This window comes from Apodemus sylvaticus, chromosome 6 (genome assembly GCF_947179515.1).
Source record: "Apodemus sylvaticus chromosome 6, mApoSyl1.1, whole genome shotgun sequence".
NCBI lineage: Eukaryota > Metazoa > Chordata > Mammalia > Rodentia > Muridae > Apodemus > Apodemus sylvaticus.
This window is the reverse complement of record NC_067477.1, coordinates 3862962-3886692: the sequence shown is the minus strand read 5'-3', so window position 1 is coordinate 3886692 and position 23731 is coordinate 3862962. Positions and strand designations below refer to the sequence as shown.

Sequence of the window (23731 nt, the reverse complement as noted above, 5' to 3'; positions counted from 1 at the left end):
TGCAGCTTGTATTACAGGACATAGCCCTTCTTAAAACTTTTGAAGACATTATTGGAAGCTGGAAGTTCATTTGATGTTATTTACAAATATGATTTAGTGTAATGTACTGTCTGTCATGTTGTGACAAATGTTGATTTACAGAGAGTTGCAGCCTGTCAGTGGAGGACTTTAGGTGGTAAGGTGAGAAGCTGGCCAAAACTAAAGTGAGCTGGTTCTTAGGGAAGGGCTGGCAGGAGAAGAAGGGGGGGAAGAGCATCACTCCATGTCCACAGCCATGGCTGCTCTGGCTGTACTCAGCAGAATATATGAAGGGGGAGGTCTTTGAGCTGTGACCCAGAGATAATGTGACTGCACTGCCTTTGAAGCTCAAGCAAAGGAAGTTAAAATTACTCAATAAACATTCAGGCATCAAAGTCTTCAGTAAAGTAACTTAAAAAGGAAGTTCCTGTTTTCTAGAATATTGTTCTGTTAGCTAAATTTAGTAGTTGGGAGGCCAGGCAAGGAGAGGCCTTTGGGAGAACCAGGTGAGGACAATCAGATATCAAAGGGCAAGCATATTCAGGAGTTAGGTCCCACAGAAACGGCAATGTGGTATTCACTCTGAAATTACAGAGAGTACATCTACACTGCAGAAGTTTCCATGACAGTGAACAGAAGATACTCAGATACTTTCCTTGTGATCTGTCTGTTGCCTCCAGTGTTGGTTGGTTTAGAGAGAAAATAGGATGTAGAATGGGAGAGAGCCTCACAATAAATTAGAAGGATCTAAATACCTGCTTTGATGCTCTGTCTGCCACTTACTGGCCCGCTCCTGATTTGACTACTAAACTACTTTAAAGCAATGCAAAGAAATGACAGTGGACTGATTGCAAATGAATTAATTTTGTGACCTAATTCGATAAGTCTAACAAGACTGTCTGCTCACCTCATTGTAGCCATGAACGTTAATCCTCTGCCTTAGGGAAAATGCAGCCCTTTCTTGTGTACTTGGTTGACTTGGGTTCAGATTTGCCCCTTTGATGACTGAGCATAGCAGTTAACTACTGTGAGTTAAGCAAACATGTGCAGCAGTCCGCTGACTCTGACCCTTTAGCTTGTTGAACGTTGTGTTCCCCAACTTGTAAACCATTGTCTCAGTTTTGGAAAGCTTTGGCACCCCACCCACCCCAGTGCATTCATGTTTATCTAACTTAGAAATAACTATTTCTACTCACTCTAGCATGTTTCATGGTTCAACCAGATATTCTTCATATTATGTGGTTCAAGGGAAATAAAGCCTACTTATGTTTGTTTATAGACACAAAGGGAAGCCTTGCAACTACCCGTTTTATTATCCCTGCTTATTTTCCTCTTGCTGAGACCCCAGGGGGAACCAGATGTCAGCCACTCAGAACTTCTGAGAGCCAGTGTATGCTGTTGGTGATTAACGGCTTGATGGTGACCAGGGATTGGCCAGACCCCATTTTCTGTTGTTTATTTTCATAATCAAACTTGAGAAGTAGAGTTAGGTCTCAGAAACCTTGGAAACCCCATGACACCCCTTGAGACTATACAGTGTTCAGCTTCTGGTCCATTTTCTTTAGCCAGAGGACAGTGTTATTGGACTGAATTCTTTATAATTCAGGAAAGTTATATGCCTCATACCTTCTCAGTCTCCAGTACAAAGTCTCTTGTGATCTGCTATATCTCCAAACTCAAACTATGTTTGTCCTGTGTACTCTTTTTTTTTTTTTTTTAAAGCTGTGGCCAAAACCAGGCCCTAGCTTCCTTTGCTAAAATGTTTTATTTTAACTTCAACAACAGAGAAAACATTCTTTACCTATTTTTAAACTAGGTTTCTTTTTGCATTTTCAATCACTTTTCCAGTATGTAGGCCTTGCCGGTGGACAGCTATGATCACAGTATGCATTTGGGAGAGGGCAGACTGGTGGAGATGACCCTTGCATTGAAGTCATCTGGCTAGGGCTAAGAAAATAAAACAAAAATGAGAGATGGATTTTGAAGTCTGAGTCTAGATTTCTAGGATTTCTAGCAGAATGATGTGAACGATAATGTTCTTTTAAAAGACATTTTTTCCTATACTCTGATGTTTCAAATGCTAAGGAGTACCCACTTTGGTGGTGTGAGGCAGAGAAGGCTCTGGTGATATTTGTGGGCTCCCAACCCTCTCCCTCCAGAATGAGGCTATGCCAAAGCTTTAGAGCAGAATGTTTTAAGGAAGTTTTATATAAACACAAAATAGCCTATTGGTCATTTTGTTTATGATTGTCAGGAGTCATTGAGTCATGTATATATGTTTTCTCTCTCAGGTTCATTTTCCAGACACCGAAAGAGCAGAATGGCTAAATAAGGTAAGGTTAGCATATTCCAAATATTCAGTGGGAATTAGGGGGCCAGAGACCATCTTCCCATATTTGGGAATTTGTGTTAGTATTATTGAGTTCAGATTGCAGTAAGCAGGCTTCCATTCCCCAGAGAACTGTTGCAAGCAGTGTGTGACTTTGCTTTAAGGAGAACAAGAGCTGTGTCATCGACCTAAGAAGATTCATGCATGTGTTTGCGTGGCAGTGCCATCTGGCCTTACGTCTTCTTTCTTGAATAGAGGCTGCTCACATCTGCTTTATAGAAATCACAAGCAATCATTCTGAAACATTATTATGAAAAAAAAATAACTCTCAAGAAATTATCAGTCTATAATACCTTTCAAAGGATGTTTTTGTTTCAGTAAGCCTTAGGTTGAATCTCTCTCTTACCTTGTGCTTTGAGAATCTCTAAGGCAATGTGATAACTCCACCTAGACAGGAATTACCCTATAGCACAAGTTAATATGTGGTTATTAAAATCCAAAAGTAGTTAGTGAAGTCCATGCAGTTTTTGTTGGGTTTAGTTTAGTTTTATTGTGGTATTGAGATCAAACTGAGGGTCTCACTTGTCAAGAGGCCTATCTAAAGCTTAAGTTTTCCCACAGTCAGTTGAAGCCATAGGTCTTTTAGTGATTATTAGATGTGTAGACTTGTTTAAACAGAATAGCTAAATCAAAGAGCTAATTTCTGCAGCATATTGACTAATCAATAGCTTATTGTTGAAGTAAATGCTTAATGTTTAGAACACATTTTACAGGACTGATTTTGAATAACAAGACCATTTTTCCTTTTGTTTTAGTTTTCAAAGCCAGACTCTAATAGACTACTATCTTTCTTAGTGACTCAACTACATTATGTATCATATATCATAGCAGCTACCTAATGTGAGATCCTTTCCTTCCAGACTGTGAAGCACATGTGGCCCTTTATTTGTCAGTTTATCGAGAAGCTCTTTCGAGAAACCATAGAGCCAGCTGTGCGTGGAGCAAATGCCCACCTCAGCACCTTCAGCTTCACGAAAGTGGATGTGGGTCAGCAGGTCAGTGCTGTCCTTCTTCAGTGCCCTTTCTTATGCAGTGGATGTGAGTCAGCAGCTTAGTGTTGTCCTTCTGCAGTGTCCTTCCTTATGCACGCAGTAGGATTGCTGAGAATGCATGTAACTACTCTAAGGCTCTGAAGGAAATTGTTCATTAGGAGGCCAGTTGGAAAGTCAACAAATTTCTTAGATTCTTTTTCCCAACAACTTTCCTTGCTTTTTGGGACATGGGCTTGTTGCCGCACTCTTATTGTGCTATCCTTTATATTTTGTTGTTTCTTTTTAACTTTTTAAAATTAATTTTTATTTTTGTTTATGTATATATGTGTGTGTCTGTGTGAGAATATGCCATACATGCATACAGGTGTTCATGGAGGCCAGAAGATGGTATCAAAGCCCCTGGAGATAGAGTTACAGGCATTTGTACAAATGCCTAAATGTGGACCGTAAGAACCAAAGTCAAGCCCGCTGGAAGAGCAACATTGGTCTTAACCACTGAGCCATTTTTCCAGCCCTGTTGTGACTTTTTTAAAATAGTAACAATTTTAAATATAGTTTACTAGCCTTAACGTATATATGTGTGTGTGTGTGTGTGTGTGTGTGTGTGTATGTATGTCAGTCAGTTTATAGGGAAGTGTGCTCTCTCTCTTTCTCTCTCTCTCTCTCTATATATATATACACACACATATATGTTCGTTTAAACAAATATTTTTATATAAATTATTGACTTTGATTTTGTCCATATTCTTTGTTTTTCAGCATGTCCTAAAAGATGAGAAATCATTTCTTGATACATATTTATTGTAGAAAATTTTATGATTAAATAAAAAATTCTAGCATATGATAATTATTTTAAGACAATATTGAGTCTTTCACATTTATATGTACTATTACTTTTAAAATTTTTTGACCATTTCATACTTGTAGTGTATTTTATGCCATGTATTGTACCATATTTGTACCTTCATAATCATCTCTATCCTCTTCCCACTACTGTTATTTCCAGCTAGTTCCCTCCTCCTTTTATGTCTCTCTCTCTTTCTCCCTTTCCCTCTCTCCCTCTCCCTCCCTCTCCTTCTCTGTGTGTTTACGTCTATTTCTTCTTGAGACAGTCTTGCTATGAAGCACAGGCTGGCCTTTTAATACAGCTTGTAGACTAGGGAGGTATTTCAGTGAGTCAAAGCTCTTCTAGAGGATCCAGGTTTGATTTCTAGAACCCATAACAATTAGTTTACTGTCACCTATGGATTCAATTCAAAAGATCTGATACTCACTTATGGCCCCAGCATGCACATAGGTAAAACTAAGTCTTAGTAAAAAAGAAATACAACATATCTTATGATTTGTCCTTTGTGGTTGCATATTCATTTATCTGTACCATATATTAAGTATTCTTTTGAGACAAGAGTCTCACTTTTTAGCCTAGACTGGTCTTGAACTGGCAATCCCATGTTTCAGCTTCTTAAGTGTTGTGGTTATAGGCTTGCAGCACCACACTAAGCTATACCATATCTTTTTTTATCTTCTTAAGTCCAATTTTTGGGCTGGAGAGATGGCTCATTGGTTAAGAACAATGACTTCTCTTCCAGAAGTCCTAAGTTCAATTCCCAGCAACCACATGATGGCTCACAACGAGCTGTATGGGTATCCAGTGCCACTTCTTGGTATATGGGTATACAGCAACAGTATACCCACATACATTAAATAAATAAGTCCAAATTTTGGAAAAATTTAAACTGAAAACCTGTAAAAGATAAATTTAAAATAATGGGAAGTATCATAATAAGGATAGAGTAGAAGAAAAGGTTCAGATTAAATTGAAGAAGGTAAGGGTAAAGGGGACTTCATAGTAAAAGCAAATGTATTTATTACATGTACTAACACAGCACTACCCTTGTTACTGTGTCTTCACTTAACTTCACAATAGCCTCACATGGATGCCACTATTATTTATATCTCACAGATGAACACTGAGGATACAAGCTAAATAAATTGTCAGAATCAAACTGTGTTATAAAACCAGAATTATCCTTGTAGTCTAGTGCTTACCTTGTCCTTATCATGTCTGTTACTTTATTGTTAGGTTTGTTTCCTTTTAAGCCTTTTTCTGTTTTAAATTAAGCTATTTCTTGTTTCAGCCCCTTAGAGTCAATGGTGTTAAAGTTTATACTGAAAATGTAGACAAAAGACAAATTATTCTGGACCTTCAGATTAGGTAAGTTTTTTTTGTGTGTGTGTTAGGTTTTTGCCGTGACTACTGACATATATTATTCATTTAGCAATATGTATAAGATGAACAATAAAATTAATGTCTTGGCTTTTCTTCATTGTAATTTGACTAAATTTTTCTAGGTCTACATGTTAACAACCTTTGAGTTGCTAACAGTCTAGATAACCATCATTCATTAAATATAATGTGACTGGAGAGTTATCTCAGTAGTTAAGAGCACTTGCTACTACTCTTCCAGACAACCTGGGTTTGATTCCTGGCACCCACATAGCAGCTCATAACCCTCTGTAACTCCAGCCCCAGGGAATCTAGTGCCCCTTTCTGGCCTCCATGGGCACATGCCAGGTACACAGACATATGTGCAGGCAAAACACCCATACACATAAAATAAAATAAATTTCTAAAAATCTATTGATTGAAAGAAATTATATACTCTATGAGAAAACTGTAGTAAATGCTTCTTATGAACCTTAATATAAAAATCCACAACAAAATATTAGCAACTTGAATCTAGCAGCATAGATTATATGCCATCAACAAGAATAATTTATTCCTAGAATACAAATGTGATTCAGATATGAAAACCAATCCATAGAATACACTACTTTAAGAAAGAAGTGGTGTAATGAGTAGGAAACCTCCATGGTTATCTCCATTGATACAGAAGATGCATTTAACAAAGTTCAGTATTCTTACATGGCTTAAAAAAAAAAAAGTTCAACCTAGGAATCCCAATTGAAAAGCAATGTTTACAAATAATTAGACCTTACAGAAAAAAAAAAAATCACAGAAAGTTTTAAAGCCAGGTGTGATGGCATTTAATCCCAGCACTTTGGAGGTGACTGGATTACATTTGAGTTCCAAGCCAGCCAGGGCTACATAATAAGAGTGTCTCTTAAAACAAAATAAAACAAAACAAACCTTCTAAAACTAAAATGAATTCAGCAATGTAGCAAAATGCAGTTAAATCAATTGCATTTCTGTACATTAACAATGTAAAGTCCTGAAAGGAAATAAGACAATCTCACTTGTGACAGGAAGAATAGATAGTTGGTTAGTAAAATGGTTGCTTTGTTCAGTCCCCAAACCCACTAGGGAAATGAGCATGGTGATGCATTTACATTAGCAGTCCCAGGATGGAGAAAGCAGAGACAAGAGGATCTCAGATGCTGTGGCCAGCCAGCCTAGTCCAAAGTAGTGAGCCCTGGACATCAGTGAAAGACTTGCAGAGTAAACAAGGCAGATGGCTATTAGGAGTTCAGTCTTCTTTTCTGAGGCTAAACTAAGAATAATTTTTTTTATCATTTGTAAATTTCAAAAGTACACTAATGTTAATAATTATATAGACTTTTACCAGTTATTTTTATTTTAGAAAGAAATGTTCAATGTCTTTACTATGGGAAAATCTTCATTTTTAAAATATTTAATACTTGTGTAAACATCATTGTCATCGGCAGAAATAAAAGAGAAGGTACACTTGTGTGTCTTACGTTATCCATGCTCCAGAAGGCTTGTCCGCAGGCCTGGATCCGAGCTCCGTGGTGGCTCCCGGTCTTAGGTTAGGCTGCATCCTAGAAGGTCTGTCCTGAGGTAGACGGCAAGCTCCATGGGGATAGATACCTTGTATTCATTCATTGTTGTAGCATTATAATTCCTTTAATGGAGCAGCTTGAGTAGCATAAGTGCTCTACTCTATTGTATGCTTTAGGCATTCAATACTACATTGGCAACAAGAGAGAGGAAAAGTTAAGAATTAGGAAATAAAGAAAACATGTATTAGGCTTTGTATTGGTTTAAAAGGAATTTTTTAAAAAAAAATGTGATAGTTTTTCTTTTAATTTAATTTATTTAATTTTTTTTACTTATTCACTTTATATCCTGATCACTGTCTCTGTCCTGGTCACCCCCTCACCCCCACCTTCTCTGGGTGGGTGGAAATCCCCCTGAGTATTCCCCCAACCTTGGCACTTCAAGTCTCTGTGAAGCTAGGCACTTCTTCTTCCACTGAGGCCGCAAGGAAGCCCAGGTAATAGAACATATCTCATGTATAGGCAACAGCTTTTGGGATATCCCCCTATCTAATTGTTTAGGATCCACATGAAGGCCAACTGAGCATCTGCTATATATGAGGAGGCCTAGGTCCAGCTGATGTATGTTCTTTGGTTGGTGGTTCAGACTCTGAGAGCCCCAAGGGTCCAAGTTAGTTGATTCTGTTGGTCTTCCTGTGGAGTTCCTATCCCCGTCGAGACTTGCAATCCTTCCTCATGTTCTTCCTTAAGAGTTCCCAAGCTCCATTCACTCTTTGGCTGTGGGTATCTGTATCTGTCTGAGTCAGCTGCTGGGTGGAGCCTCTCAGAGGACAACATGCTCCTGTCTGCAAGCATAACAGAGTATCATTAATAGTGTTAGGGATTGGTGCCAGGAATAGTGCCTGGTCCTGGGGTAGGCCTCAAGTTGGCTATTTACTCAATCTCTGCTCCCTCCCCTGTGCCTGCATTACTTGTAGACTGGATGGATTTGGGGTTGAAAGTGTTGTGGGTGGGTGTATATCTCTATTGCTCTACTGGGGTTTCTGTCTGGCTATAGGAAGTGGCCTCTTCAGGTTCCATATCCCCAATGTAGTGAGTCACAGGTAAGGTCACCCCTATTGATTCTTGGGCGCCTCTCTTATCCCAGGTGTCTGTCTCATCCTGGAGATGTCCCCTACCTCCTCACCCCTGTCAGTTGCAGGTTTCCATTCATTTTAGTCATATAGCAGGTTATTGGTAAATTTAATAGCAAGATAAGAGAATAATTTTCTTTATGTCTGTAGACCAGCAGATCTCAGCCTGCAGATCTCAATGGCTCATGACCATTGGAAAATACAGATTTCTTATGGTCTTAAGAACTGAAACATTGTTCAATAGTTATGAAGTAGTAATGAAAATAATTTTATGGTTGGAGTCATCCCAACATGAGGAACTGTATTAAGGAGTTTCGATTAGGAAGGTTGAGATGCACTGGCTTAGACCCTTCCTGATAATTTCATTCATAATTAAATTCCCCAGACTTGCATGAGTAGGTTTATGATTACCCTACTTCCAGGTTTATGATTACCCTACTTCCAAGAAACAAGGATAGGGTTTGTGCTGACAGTTGTCAGTTTGACACAGATGATAATCATTTGTAAACAGGGAAGCCTGTTGTGATCATAAAAAGAGAAAGAGGTTTAGAGAATGTGGTATATGGTGGTATGGGGATGCCTCAGCAGGCCCATACATAGTATAGAATAGAGTTTATTCAGGGCATGGGGAGGGGAGTTAAGGGGGATAGTGGAGGCAGAGAAAGGCAGAGAAGGAGAGAGTAGAGACTTAGAGGCTAGCCATCACCACATGGAGAGAAGGGGGAGGGGAGGAGAGCCCAAGGGGGGGCAAGAGAGAGGCTGAGAGTGAGAGAGGTAGGAGAGGTAAGAGAGTAAGAGGGCATGGAGGGGGTGAGCACCCCCTTTATAGTAGGCCAGCCCTAACTGGCTGTTGCCAGGTAACAGTGGAGAGGGGCATATGTGGCTGTTGCCAGGTAATTGTGGGGTGGTGGAGATTAGACAGAATCCTAACAAACCCCAATTGATTTTTTTGTTTTTGTTTTTGTTTTTTGAGACAGGGTTTCTCTGTGTAGCCCTGGCTGTCCTGGAACTCACTCTGTAGACCAGGCCAGCCTCGAATTCAGAAATCCACCTGCCTCAGCCTCCCAAGTGCTGAGATTAAAGGCATGGACCACAGTGCCTGGCACAAACCCCACTTGAGAAACAAGTTCTCTAAGATCAGGGCTGTGTGCAGCCCTGTAGAACATTTTCTTAGTCGTTGATCTTCGAGGGCTAGCTCATTGTGTGCATTGCCATCCCTGGCTGGTGGTCCTGGGGTCTATACGAAAGCAGGCTGAGCACGCCATGGAGACCAAGCCAGTTAGCAGCACCCTTCCATAGGCTCTGCATCAGCTCCTACCTCCAGGTTCCTACCTTGATGGAGTTCCTGCTCTCACTGCCTTTGATAAACTGTTAGATGGAATTGTGAATGAAATAAATCCTTTCCTCCCCAGCTTGCTTTTTGGTCATGGTGTTTCATTATAGCAGTAATAATCTCAGCTAAGACAGATGAAATCCCACACCATCCCACGTGGAATACAATTAGGGTTTCATGTTATGTTGGAAATAAATGCCTGCTTTGCATTATCAAAGTAAAAAAAAAAACCTTCATTTTACATTTGTGTTTAATCTCTGAATATAGTGAAGGTTCAAAATAAGCTGTTTTTAACCTTTAGCACCATAAAACCCTTTAGCATCTGAGTGAGGATTTTTGTAACTAAGAAAAAGGTGATGAGATCTACTGTTGCCAAAATAACCTTTGTTGTGTTTTAAACAAAGGTTTGTTATTCACATAAAAACTCCCTCCATCCAAGGAGTGCTACAGAAATAACACATTGTTATTCATATTTTTCTTTGAAAGTACATGTTTACATGCTTTTAAAATTTTTGGTTTTTGAGATAGGAACTGAGTTCTCTGTGTAGATAAGGAAGATGCCATTTTTCTAATTATTCCTTTGAGTGTTAAGAATCCAATGTATACCTCATGTCTGAATTGTGTAAGACTGGGTATTAATAAACCCAGAGCCTCTTTTATGATAGTCTAGCAACTGAGCTCCATCCTCATCCTTTTTATTTTTGTTTGTTTTGTTTTTTTGAGACAGGGTGTAACTCTGTATAGTCTAGACTTACCTTAAACTGGTAGTCCTTCAGCTTCAACCTCCCATGTGTTGGATCTCTAAATTTATTTAAGGTTTTTATGTGTAGTGAAAATAAGAACAGTATGCATAGTATCCTCCCAGGTGATACCGCAGCATTGAGCCTGACAGCACTGTGTTTGTAAAGCCCAGAGAAAGAATAATCGTGTGCTATTGGCTACATTCTCAATCAGCTTTGCTTGCAGTGTGGGTATGTCCATTTTACCATCCTTTTGTCTGATTATATATTTTGCAGTGCCTAATCTTAATAGATAGCTAAGAGGATGATTAATTCCACTCACTTTATGTAATTCAGAATTTTTCTGTGCTAGTTTTGTAGGAAATTGTGAGATTGATTTGGAGATCAAAAGATATTTTTGTAGAGCTGGTGTGAAAAGTATTCAGGTAAGTTTTTCAAATTTTCATTTTTGAGTTTTCTAGGCTGTATTCAGAAAGAAAAACTGTGGAGTTTTTATTAGCTAGGAAGGTTTTTGAAGTAATTTTGTATTTGAGGTTATGGTTGAATAAAGTGTGAAGCCATGTGCCTAAAAGTCACCTAGTGACTTTGAAGAGCTGTTTTCTGACTTGTGGTTTCCTGTCTGAGTGCAGATCCATGGGACAATGCGGGTGATCCTGGAGCCCCTGATTGGAGACATGCCTTTAGTTGGAGCTTTGTCCATCTTCTTCCTTAGGAAACCAGTAAGTAGGCATTCATTTCATGATGCCATGTTTGTCTTTCCTCTCTTGGCAGTAACATGGATACACCCAAGGATAAGAGTGGTGGAACAAAATTCTGCCCTTAACTCTTCTCCAGCCGATGCATGGTTCCTGAGTCTTTAACTTCTGTATGCCTTAAGTGAGGGTTTTGTCTCTTGATAAACAGTAGTCTTTCCTGAATATAAAAAATGTGTGTTTGTGGAGGTTAAGAAAATCACTTTTAGCTAAGTAAGTTGAAGATATATCAACTTTAATCACACTGTGACTAAGTATGATTTTATACCATTTACTTATTTAATCCTCATGCTTTTTTATGTTATTTAATTTTCACATCCTTTATTACTGCTTTTTAAAATATTTTTATTTTCTATATTCTTTCTTTACTTTCCAAATGATTTCCCCTTTCCCAGATCCCCGCTCCCCATATGTCCCATAAACCTTCTTCTTTCCTCCCATTCTCCAATCACCTCCCTCCTTTTTCTCTGCCCTTATATTCCCCTCAAATGCTAGATCAATCCTTTCCAGGATCAGGACCCTCTCCATACTTCTTCATGGGAGTCATTTGTTATGCGATTTGTGCCTTGGGTATTCAGAGCTTCTGGGCTAATTAATATTCACTTATCAGAGATTGCATTCCAAGTGTATTCTTTTGTGATTGGGTTATCTCACTTAGGATGATATTTTCCAAATCAAACCATTTGCCTAAAAATTTTGTGAATTCATTGTTTCTAATTGCTGAGTAGTATTCCATTGTGTAAATATACCACATTTTCTGTATCCATTCCACCTTTGAGGGACATCTAGGTTCTTTCCAGCTTCTGGCTATTATAAATAAGGCTGCTATGAACATAATGGAGCATGTGTCTTTATTGCATGCCGGGGAATCCTTTGGGTATATGCCCAGGAGAGGTATAACAGGGTCCTCCGGAAGTGTCATGTCCAGTTTTCTGAGGAACCGCCACACTGATTTCCAAAGTGGTTGTACCATCTTACAGCCCCACAGGCAGTGGAGGACTGTTCCTCTTTCTCCACATCCTCGCCAACACCTGCTGTCTCCTGAGTTTTTGACCTTAGCAATTCTGACTGGTGTAAGGTGAAATCTCAGGGTTGTTTTGATTTGCATTTCCCTAATGACTAATGATGTTGAGCACTTCTTAAGGTGCCTCTCAGCCATCTGAATTTCTTCAGGTGAAAATTCTTTGTTTAGATCTGTACCCCATTTTTAATAGGGTTATTTGGTCCCGTGGGGTCTAATTTCTTGAGTTCTTTGTATATATTGGATATTAGCTCTCTGTCAGATGTAAGGTTGGTGAATATCCTTTCCCAATTTGTTGGTTGCCATTTTGTCCTGTTAACAGTGTCCTTTGCCTTACAGAAACTTTGTAATTTTATGAGGTCCCATTTGTCAATTCTTGATCTTAGAGCATAAGCTATTGGTGTTCTGTTCAGGAACTTTCCCCCTGTGCCCATGTCCTCAAGGGTTTTCCCCAGTTTCTTTCCTATTAGTTTCAGTGTGTCTGGTTTTACGTGGAGGTCCTTGATCCACTTGGAGTGGAGGTTAATGCAAGGAGATAAGAATGGATCAATTCGCATTTTTCTGCATGCTGACCTCCAATTGTACCAGCACCATTTGTTGAAAAGGCTATCTTTTTTCCACTGGATGTTTTCGGCTCCTTTGTCAAATATCAAGTGACCATAGGTATGTGGATTCATTTCTGGGTCTTCAGTTCTATTCCATTGGTCCACTTGTCTGTCACTGTGCCAATACCATGCAGTTTTTAACCCTATTGGTCTGTAGTATTGCTTGAAGTCAGGGATACTGATTCCCCCAGAATTTCTTTTGTTGTTGAGAATAGTTTTAGCTATCCTGGGTTTTTTGTTATTCCAGATGAATTTGAGAATTGCTTTTTTTAACTCTGAAGAACTGAGTTGGGATTTTGATGGGGATTGCATTGAATCTGTAGATCGCTTTTGGAAAGATGGCCATTTTAACTGCTGATCCACGATGGCCATTAATCCTGCTGATCCACGAGCAAGGCAGATTTTTCCATTTTCTGAGGTCTTCTTCGATTTCCTCTTCAAAGACCTGAAGTTCTTGTCATATAGATCTTTCACTTGTTTGGTTAGAGTCACACCAAGATACTTTATATTGTTTGTGGCTTTTGTGAAGGGGGTCATTTCCCTAATTTCTTTCTCAGCCTGCTTATCCTTTGAGTATAGGAAGGCAACTGATTTGCTTGAGTTGATTTTATAACCAGCCACTTTGCTGAAGTTGTTTATCAGCTGTAGTATTTCTCTGTTGGAGGTTTTCAGGTCACTTAAGTAGACTATCATGTCATCTGCAAATAGTGATAATTTGACTTCTTCCTTTCCAATTTGTATCCCCTTGACCTCCTTATGTTGTCTAATTGCTCTATCTCGAACTTCAAGTACTATATTGAAAAGATATGGAGAGAGAGGACAGCCTTGTCTAGTCCCTGATTTTAGTGGGATTGCCTCAAGTTTCTCTCCGTTTAGTTTGATGTTGGGTACCGGTTTGCTGTATATTGCTTTAATGGTGTTTAGGTATGGGCCTTGAATTCCTGTTCTTTCCAAGACTTTTAGTGTGAAAGGATGCTGAATTTTGTCAAATGCTTTTTCTGCATCTAATGAGATGATCATATGGTTTTTTTCTTTGAGTTTGTTTATGTAGTGGATTGCATTGATGAATTTCCTTATATTGAACCACCCCTGCATCCCTGGGATGAAGCCTACTTGATCATGGTGGATGATCGTTTTAATGTGTTTTTGGATTTGGTTGGCAAGAATTTTATTAAGTATTTTTGCATCAATATTCATACGGGAAATTGGCCTGAAGTTCTCTTTCTTTGTTGAATTTTGTGTGGTTTTGGTATCAGCGTAATTGTGGCTTCATAGAACAAGTTGGGTAGTGTTCCTTCTGTTTCTATTTTGTGGAATAGTTTGAAGAGTATTGGTGTTAGGTCTTCTATGAAGGTCTGATAGAATTCTGCACTGAAGCCTTCTGGTCCCGTGCTTTTTTTGGTTGGGAGACTTTCTATGACCCTTTTTATTTCTTTAGGTGTTATGGGACTGTTTAGATGATTTATTTGATCCTGATTTAGTTTTGATGTTGGATATCTGTCTAGGAAACTGTCTATTTCCTCCAGATTCTCCAGTTGTGTTGAGTATAGGCTTTTGTAGTAGGATCTAATGATTTTTTGGATTTCCTCAGTTTCTGTTGTTATATCCCCCTTTTCATTTCTAAGTTTGTTAATCTGTATACTTTCTCTGTGCCCTTTGGTTAGTCTGGCTAAAGGTTTATCTATCTTGTTGATTTTCTCAAAGAACCAGCTCATGGTTTTGTGAATTCTTTGTATGGTTCTCTTTGTTTCTACTTGATTGATTTCAGCCCTGAGTTTGATGATTTCCTGCCTTCTACTCCTCCTGGGTGGAATATCTTCTTTTTGTTCCAGGGCGTTCAGGTGTGTGATTAAGCTGTTAGTATATGCTCTCTCCATTTTCTTTTTGGAGGCACTCAGGGCTATGAGTTTTCCTCTTAGCATTGCTTTCATTGTGTCCCATAGATTTGGGTATGTTGTGTCTTCATTTTCATTAAATTCTAAAAAGTCTTTAATTTCTTTATTTCTTCCTTGCCCAAGGTATCATTGGGTAGAATATTGTTCAGTTTCCACGTGTATGTGGGTTTTCTGTTGTTTTTGTTGCTATTGAAGACCACTTTTACTCCATAGTGATCAGATAGGAGGCATGGGATTAGTTTGATCTTCTTATATTTGTTGAGGTCTGTCTTTTGACCAATTATATGATCAATTTTGGAGAAGGTACCATGAGGTGCTGAGAAAAAGGTATATTCTTTTGCTTTAGGATAAAATGTAATCCTCATGCTTCTAAAGCTAAATATTGTTTCCTTGTACTGACCTGGAACTGATATTAAGAGGTCTATTCATATCAGTCACACAACAATTAAGTATTAGAGCTCTGGTATAGACCCAGATTAGTCTGATACAGGTTTTATATCCCTAAACACTTTAAGGTAATGCCATGTCTGTAAATCTCCCTCTGACTCCCCTCCTGAGATAAATACATCTTCTTTGGTGGGGATTGGGGCCAGTATTTGATGAACTACATGTACAGTTCTATGTGTTGTGCTTTTAAATGGAATTTTTTGTTGATCTTTTAATACTTGACTAAGCATGATATTGCCAATTCATATTTTAGATTGTATTTCTTTTCATTATTATTATAAATGCCCTGTGCTTGTTATACATTATTTCAATGAAAACAGGAAAGAAAACAAAGCTATTTCTTACCCTTATCTGAGTCCTGCAGCCAATGATTAGTGCTACCTTCAGTGACTTTTTCTTTCTTCCTTTTTTTGAAGGCAGGGCTTTTTGCGCATGCTAGGCAAGCTTGCTACTGTGCTCAGAGCCCAAGCTCTCTCATTCTGCCCACATTTCTCTACTGCCTAATTGTGCATCCCAAGTTCCAAACACAGGGACTCACTGCCCTTTGAAGTAAAGTAGTAACTGTGTCCTCCATTTTTCTTTTTTTCCTTTTGTCCAGAATTCTATCTTGAGCCGTTTTGTGTTACTTATTTCTAGAGGGTTCCTATCTTCCAGGACAAGTGCCAATTGTAATTTTGAAAGTTGTACAGCAGGGAAGAGACCATTAGTTCTACAGTGAAGGGCATATCTCTTTCCAGAGTTCCAGGAGTCTAGAAGAGCTGCTTCTTTGGAGGGATACTGCTTATGATCCTTGGCAAGTTTTCTAGGGAGGCATTACTAACATCATGTGTAATTTAAAATGGGGCTGTTAATGTGCATAATTTGGCTCAAAAGACCTTTTGGAAATTGTTACTTGGTTTTAAAATCACAGTATACCGAGGCCAGACCAAGTGCAGCATGGGCCATGCTTTGTGCATGAGATCACATTGTTGCCTTCAGCAGTATTGTTTTCTCTTCCTTACTTTTAATATGTTAAAGTAGATGATATACAGTTCCAAACGCTATCAGGGAATACACTAATTTTTACTTTATTAAAATTATGAGAAATAAATCTATAAAAGATTTCAGATACATCTTTTTTTCCTCCTACCAGTTTTTTTTTTAAGAAAACAGTTTATGTAAAAACTGACTCATTAGTGAGCATTCAAAATGTTCTTTAATGAGATGCTAAAAACTTTATCTGTCTTTGGAGATATTCTTAATATAAAGATTCTATCCCTTAGAAAAAATGAAATCAAGACCTTTAGTCTTCCTCAGAACTTAACTGTGCTCTTTCATGATTTTATTCTTCCACAGATGCACTGCCTGATCTCTACTCCTTATTACTCTAAAATAAGTTACAGCATTAACTCCCAACGGGTGCTGCAGTGCCTAGAAGAAAAGGATGAGGTTGAAATGTTCCGTTGCCCTTTTCCTTATATGGTGAATAAAGCCACTGAACATGCTTTAGAGGGAAGGGAATTTTCTTCAGTTACTTTCAGCTGGAAAATATGAGAACTTTATTGCTGTTAGCTGCCAAATAATTCTTCCTGAGTCTGGTGAAAAATACAACCGTAATTGCTTCTTAGTTTTTTTAACTGCCCAGATGATTTGGAAACAAGTGCCAGAGACTCGTATAAAACAGTTTCTTGTTTTCTGCCTTCTAGTTTGTTTAATTAGTTTTGATAATGTGGTATTTTGGAGTGACCCCTGAAAATTCTTGACTTGATGAAGTTTGAAGCCAAGTGAACAGTCAGACCCAAGTGGAATAGTGGTGGTGTGGCTTGAAGACAGGGAGCACCGCAGTGTGGGGTCTCAGGGACAGCTTTGCACTGCCTGATCTCTACTCCTCGTCTTCTTTCTGTGCCCCACCACCGCACATGCTGGGCCCTGGAGCTGCCTTGCCAGCCCGGCCACTCCAGCAACCAGTGACTGCTCACTTCCACATTTCTTATTTCAAAGGGAATAAGAAATAGTTTATTTTGGAGTCAACTGTGAGTGTCCTTGGCCTGGGAACACAGATTTAAGTTTTACAAAATTCCATGTTCCAAATGTGGAAACAGTTTGAGGAAGTTTTTATAGTAACAGAACAAAGTCATAAATCAAAGCACCTTTCAAGTAATTGGTAGAAATATTAGATAGGCAGATGAAGGCAAAGTAGCGCAATCTCTGCTATAGGTCTCAGACACTATCTGATAATACTCTTAGCCTTCTGACTGGTGAACACTAGTGGTCTCTAATACGTTCTAAAAGGTTTTCCCTGTGAGTCACAAACGTGTGAAGTCAGACACAGAGGTGGGCAAGGAATGACGACTATTAAGGAAGCTAAAGGTAGCCCAGAATGAATTATAATTAGATCCTGGTCCGGATCATGCTAGCCCTACAATCACGGTTGTTCTTATCATTACTCAGACTTACAGAGGGGGCAGAGGGAGATATGCTCCTCTTCAGGAACTTTTGTTCAGAGGTGTTTTCAGAATCTTCAGTTAACCTTAGAAGACCAGGTTATAAAAGCGGTCTTTCCCAGAAGTCCTCCACAGAGCAACCCAGGCTTGTTCAATTGGATTTTCCTTGGAGAATGATTTCAACCAGGTGAAGAGTATCTCTTTATCAAATAGAACTATCTTCCTTTTAGAGTTATAATAGGGAGAACTTGAATCTTACTGGGCAAGAATCCCAGAACTTAAAATATTTTAAGTAAAGGCAGTTTTAAAGGAAAGGGATTTCTTTTTTCTTTCTTTCTTTGTTTTTTTCTTTTTTTTCTTTTTTTCTTTTTTTCTTTTTTTTTTTTTTTGGAGAAAGATCACTTTAATTAATTTCTCTGAAAATAGAATTATATAACTAAATGTATACATTCCTAAAGTTAAAAACAAAAGCCAGTGTAATACTATTACAGTTTGGTAATCAAGTAATGCTAATGAACTAAGTTAATTCAAAGAAAAGAAAATAGTTAGAATTTTATTAATTATATTAATTAGTACATTCTTTTTTTAATTTATTAAATATAGTCTTCATTTACATTTTCAATGGTAAAACATTTTCCGATTTCCAATTTCTTAAATGTAGAAATTATGTTTATTACACAGTTGACTCTCAGAACCAATTGGAACCAGGAGTTTGAATTTTTTTGCAACTAGAGGAAGACAGTGCACTGTAATGGTTAATTGTCTTCTGGAACCAGTGGAAAGGCAGTGCACTGTGACCAGGTTGAGCTATGGTCATAGCTTTTGCTTCCTTCTCTCCCTCTGAGAACAGCAGTGGTTTTCCAGGCCATATCTGTGATCTGTGTGTTCTCCACCCCCACCCTGCCTATGCCTCTCTGCATCTCCTCCCATTTGGATTAAGAGAGTTGTAATACAGAGGCTCATTCTACCATTCTTGCAGATAAGTCTGCAGACAGGCCTGTAGATTCAAACCACACCTTAAGTAGTCCAAGATTATTTATTATGCTGAGTTTACTCTGGTCCTGGGAAACGTTTAATGTCTTTCATTATTTGGACAGTTTTGCACACCCTCCATAACCTTGTACCATACTGTGTTTCAAGGGGGAACTTTCACTGACTGCTTTCCTCACATATGCTGAGTGTATGCTACAGGTCTTCTGTAGGATAGGCTAAGCCTAGAATTATACCCTGCCCCAATTCCCAAAGGCCCTCACTGCAAGGCTTTCTTTGTGTCTGTCTACAGTGACAGCTGCTCTCCTTGGCCACAGCCCTACAGGAAGTTTTCTTTCTGGCCTGATGTGTACAAAATGCAGATGTGTACAAAATGCAGTTGCAACATGGGCAGGGCCTAGGTTGGTTTCCATGCCCCTGTGCTGTGGATCTCTGGTTCACTCACTCTTAGTCTTCAGCATTTCCTGAGTCTAGTATGACTTGTCTCACCAGCTCCTGTGGGGCTCACTCTTCATTCAGACTGCTTCTGTCTCTTCTTCAGAGTTGCCCTCAAGGAAACATGTCACCTGGTTGGGCCCTAAGCACAGCTTTCCTGTGCCGTCAGAGTAGTGTTTTTTGCAGGTTTTTCTTTCTTCTTGCTTAAGCCATGAAGCTATAAAACATAAGGAAGATATTCTTTAGCTTCTTAATAAAAACATGTGGTACAACCCACTTAAGACTTGTGGAGCCAGCCATCAGCTTGCATTTGTAAACAGCTTCCCATTGACCTGCCTGAGACATGTGCCAATTGATTAGGGCCAGTTACTATTGTCACTCGCTCAGCTTTGCTACATCCCTCAGACAGTCCCATCTTGAAGTAGTAGAGAAGACCATCTCTTGGTTTCTTTTTTTACATTAATTTAGTGTGTGTGTGTGTGTGTGTGTGTGTACACAGTGGTACACTTGTCAAAGTCAGACAGCAAGTTATAGGACTCACTATTCTCATAGGTCCCAGGTCTCATAGGCTTGGCATCTTGATGACTCATCTCTGGTTTTTGTGAAATTTGTGCACACATTTTGTTATTCCAGGTAAAACGTGGCATTCTTTCATAAGCATGGACAGTATTCTGCATTGTGCTTCTGCCACAGCTCAGAGATGACTTCCTGTGTTTGGAAACACACATTCCACGTATGCCTTAACTTATTGAATTAGAGATCTTTAGTCATCCAGAGGCCCAGGCTTTCATTGTTCTAACATGAGTTTTTAGGGAGTTCAGGATGGACTAGATAGTTGTATTTCAAAGGATGCTTCTCAAAGGGCTGCCATGATTGCATTCCTTCTGGTCTTTTTTTCTTGTGGCCTCATGAGCTCACCCCTTCTCACATATGCACTCTCTCACGTGCTTACTTGCACTGCTCTATAGACACTGCTTTCACACACTCTTGTTCACAAACACCTGTACTTTGACAACTGCTCTTTCTCATGGAGTGTGCTGGTTTGAATGAGAACGACCCTCAAAGGCTCGTGTATTTGAATGGTTCCCCAGATTGGCAGAACTGTTTGGTTGTACCAATGGTAAGGATTAGGAAGTATGTCTGTTGATGCTGGGTTTTGAGGTTTCAAAAGCTCACACCATTCCCATTTAGCTCTCTGTGGTTGATGTAAGTTCTCAGCTACTCCAGCTCCATGCTTGTCTGCCTGTTGCCACCATTATGAGGATGGCCTCCAACCCTCTAGAACTGTGATTCCCCATAAATGTTTCTTTTAATAGTTGCCTTGGTCAGGGTCTCTCTTCACAGCAATTAAACTAAGAAACCCTACTCATTTTCTAACATTCACTTTCTCTCACACTCATCCTCATGCCTATAGACAGACCCTCATCATGCTCATTTACACACTCCCCTCACCCACTCATGCAACCTTTCATTTTCTCACACACTCTCCATTAGTTACTTTTCCTTTGACTATCTTAAAAAGCAGTTTATGGGGAAATTTCAGCTCCCAGTTTGAAGGTTCAGTCCATTCCCGATGAAGAAGTCATAGCAGCCAGAATCTGAGGGGCCTGGTTACATTACCTCCACAGGCAGGAAACTGCAGAAATGGATGTTTGTATTTAAACAGCTTTTCCCTTTTTATTCAGTTTAGAACTCTGGTCTATGGGATGATGCTACCACATCTAGGGCAGTTCTTCCCTCCTCAGCATAATTGAGATAATCCTTCAGAGGCATTCCCAGATGTTCGCCTCCTAGGCAATTGTAGATCTGTCAAGTTAATAATCACTATTAATGCTCACATATGTATACTTTGGCCTGGTGTGTTTTCATTCTAGATTTTCTCTCTGCCTACTCATTTGTTCACATTCACTTTTCTCTCAGGCCCCTTCTCTCTTATCCACACTTTTCCTTTCTAACATTCCACTCTGTTACTCTTAATTTGTTTTTTATGCAATAAACTCATACATTTATTTCTCCATATTTATTCTTGTGCATAGACACACATTCTTACCTTCCCTCCCTCACCTAACCCTAGTGCTTTGAACATCCCTTTAGCCCAGAATCTTTCTTATTGACAGAAAGTGACCTGTGACATTTATTGTTACTGTATTTTGTGTTTTTATTTTGTAAGTTTTCATTTCCATTTTGTCTGTAGCATAATTCTGGTGGCAGTTGAAGTTCTTTTTAACTAAAGTTAGTCCCTGTTTTACCTGAGTGTTTTAACAGATCCCTAAACACCAGCTAAAATTAGTTTCAGCCTGACTTTTTGAACATTTGTCTTTGTCTCAGCCAAGTATTTAATAGATCAAAAAATGTCTCTTAGCTACTTAGGTCCCTAATAAAATCTCATTACAATGCAAATCTCAAGTATGCATCATTACATTTTAAATAATGATAACATAAACACATAGTATTAAAAGGATTGTTACTTTTCAAAATGTTTAGAACTCTTCTTCTTAATACTGTTAAGACTTTACTGAGGTAGAGTTGGGAATGGATATGCTTAAGGGTACATTGAGCATATATATGTATGACATTTTCAAAGAATAAATATTAAAAATAAATGTATAATGATTAAATTAATGCCTCTCCTCCAAAGATTCGTAAACAGGATAGTGACATATAAACTATGCCTAGGAAACTTGAAACTAAAGTGTTTCTTTTTCTAAGAAAAATTATTAAATAATACTTTTTTTGGATTTCATCCCCTTTATTCTCTTAATTACACTGGCCTTACCCAGTGTTATCTAGAAACTTATATATGTTCTATATGTGCCTCCTCAATAAACTGATCCTCTCCTCAAGTCTGTCTGGCTTCTTTGACCCATATCTCTATGTACAGTACTACCATAAATCGGTGCATTCTGGTAGAACACATATAAGCTACTTAGATTTGAACTTGAGTTAAAAGCATAAATTTTACATCACACTCCTTGTATATTTTTATTTGCTAAAGTAGATTTGTGATTGACAGAAAGGACTTATATAACTAAGCCTTAAAATTGTGTCATGAATGTCCTTTAATTTTATTTTAAAGGGTGTGTTTTAATCTTTTATTAAATTTTAATTTTTTTCATGTATTTTTGTCATATTCTCTCTTCTACCCCAGTCTTCCCAGACCCTCCACACCTTCCTACTCAACTTTGTTTTCTCTATCTCTTTTTAAAAAAGAAAGAAAGAAAGAAAGAAAGAAAGAAAGAAAGAAAGAAAGAAAGAAAGAAAGAAAACAATACAAGAAAATTCAGAAGGCAAAAAATGCCGAACAATGGCAACAACAGCAACCTAAAAAGCAAACACAGAAGCAGCCCCAGAGGTCCATTCTGTACTCATCAATGGCGCAGGCCTGTTTCGGACATTCCTTTGAAGAGAAGTTACTTCCCTCTCCCAGCAAGCATCAGTTGCAAATAGCTTCTTGATTAGGGCTGGGACTTTGTACTCATTTCTTTTTTACTGTGTTGCAATTTTTGCCTGACTTGACCTTTTGCAGATCTTCCCCATGCTGTCGTTTCTGTGAGCTCATGAGTGCATCAACACTTTTGTGTCTGGAAGGTGCTGTTTCCCTCAAGTCATCCACCACCTCTGCTGCTACACTTTTTCTACTTACTCTGAAGGCCTATGTTGTGTGGGAGGGGGTTGATAAAGACATCCCATTTACGACTGAGTGCTTCACTGTCTGCATGTTGTCTAGTGGCAGGTTCTATGTTAATTAACAACTTGTGCAAGAAGTGTCTGTAATGAAGGTTGAGTGAGGCACTTACTCTTGGTTAGAGCAGTGTGTCATTAGGAGTCACTCTATTGCTATGCTCATTGGCATAATGGTAGCAGTAGGCTTCCCCTAGGGTTCAGGTTCTGGGCTACCTCAACAGTATCGGGTGTGAGTTCTATTTCAGGGAGTGGGCCTTAAATCCAACTAAAAAGTGCTTGGTTCTTTTCATAATGTTTTTGCCAATATTGCACCAATATGTCTTGCAGGCAGGTTGCTTTTGTGGTACCGTGAAAGGCAGCCTATGTTCTGGTTGAGCTAGGTTTAAACCCCAGAGACCAAGGAGATAATTCTGCAAGGGATAGAAGGCCATTTGCCAAGCTCCCTGACAGGAGACCTCAGCTCTCCTGTAGCCATCAGTCACAGGGCAGTACCCTAAGCCCCTGTTATTCTCTCTGGACTCCACCCCCACAGTTGCCTGGCAACAGGCAGATATGCTCCTCCTGACAGTTACTTGGCAACAGCCAGGTAGGCCTGGCCCACTGAAAAGGGGATGGTTGCCCCTCCACTCTCTTCTTCTCTTCCTCTTGCCTCTCTCTCTTGCCCTCTTGTTTCCCCTCTTTCTGCATTGCCTTCCTCCTCTCTCCATGTGGCCTTGGCTAGCCTCTACTTTTCACTCATCACAACTCTCCAACAACAATAAACACTTTAAAACCATGGACTGCCTCTTCTTATCAGGTCTTCCTCTAAAGAGCCTTGTCTAGTCTCACACAGGAAGCATCCCTATGCTTCCAGACACCATTTCCATCAAACCAAGCAGCCGGCCATGCAAGCCAAGACTCTCCTTGCTGAGGGAATGAGACAGAGCTCTCTTCTCCACCCTTTTCCCTTCTACTCTGGGCTAGAGCCTGCCTGTGGCCCCCCACTCCATTCTCAGCTCTGTGGTGTCGAAGAGCTAGAACTTGCCATCCCTGGCCTCCAGCAGTTCCACGGGGACCCCAAGCTGTGCTTTCCCATCCCCCCACCCCCAGAGCTGGGTCCTGTGGCCTCTTACAAC

At 39.3% G+C, this 23731-nt stretch overlaps 1 protein-coding gene across 2 annotated transcripts in view; it reads left to right on the top strand.

Moving 5' to 3' along the window:
• The window catches only part of Esyt2 (extended synaptotagmin 2), a 103047-nt gene that overhangs the window by 37803 nt on the left and 41513 nt on the right, over nt 1-23731 (top strand). For both annotated transcript variants that reach the window (XM_052184846.1, XM_052184847.1), the window contains exons 2-6: nt 2310-2351; nt 3268-3402; nt 5538-5614; nt 10717-10789; nt 10994-11083. In XM_052184846.1, coding sequence (XP_052040806.1) covers nt 2310-2351; nt 3268-3402; nt 5538-5614; nt 10717-10789; nt 10994-11083 — 417 coding nt within the window. The remainder of the gene's footprint in view (nt 1-2309; nt 2352-3267; nt 3403-5537; nt 5615-10716; nt 10790-10993; nt 11084-23731) is intronic.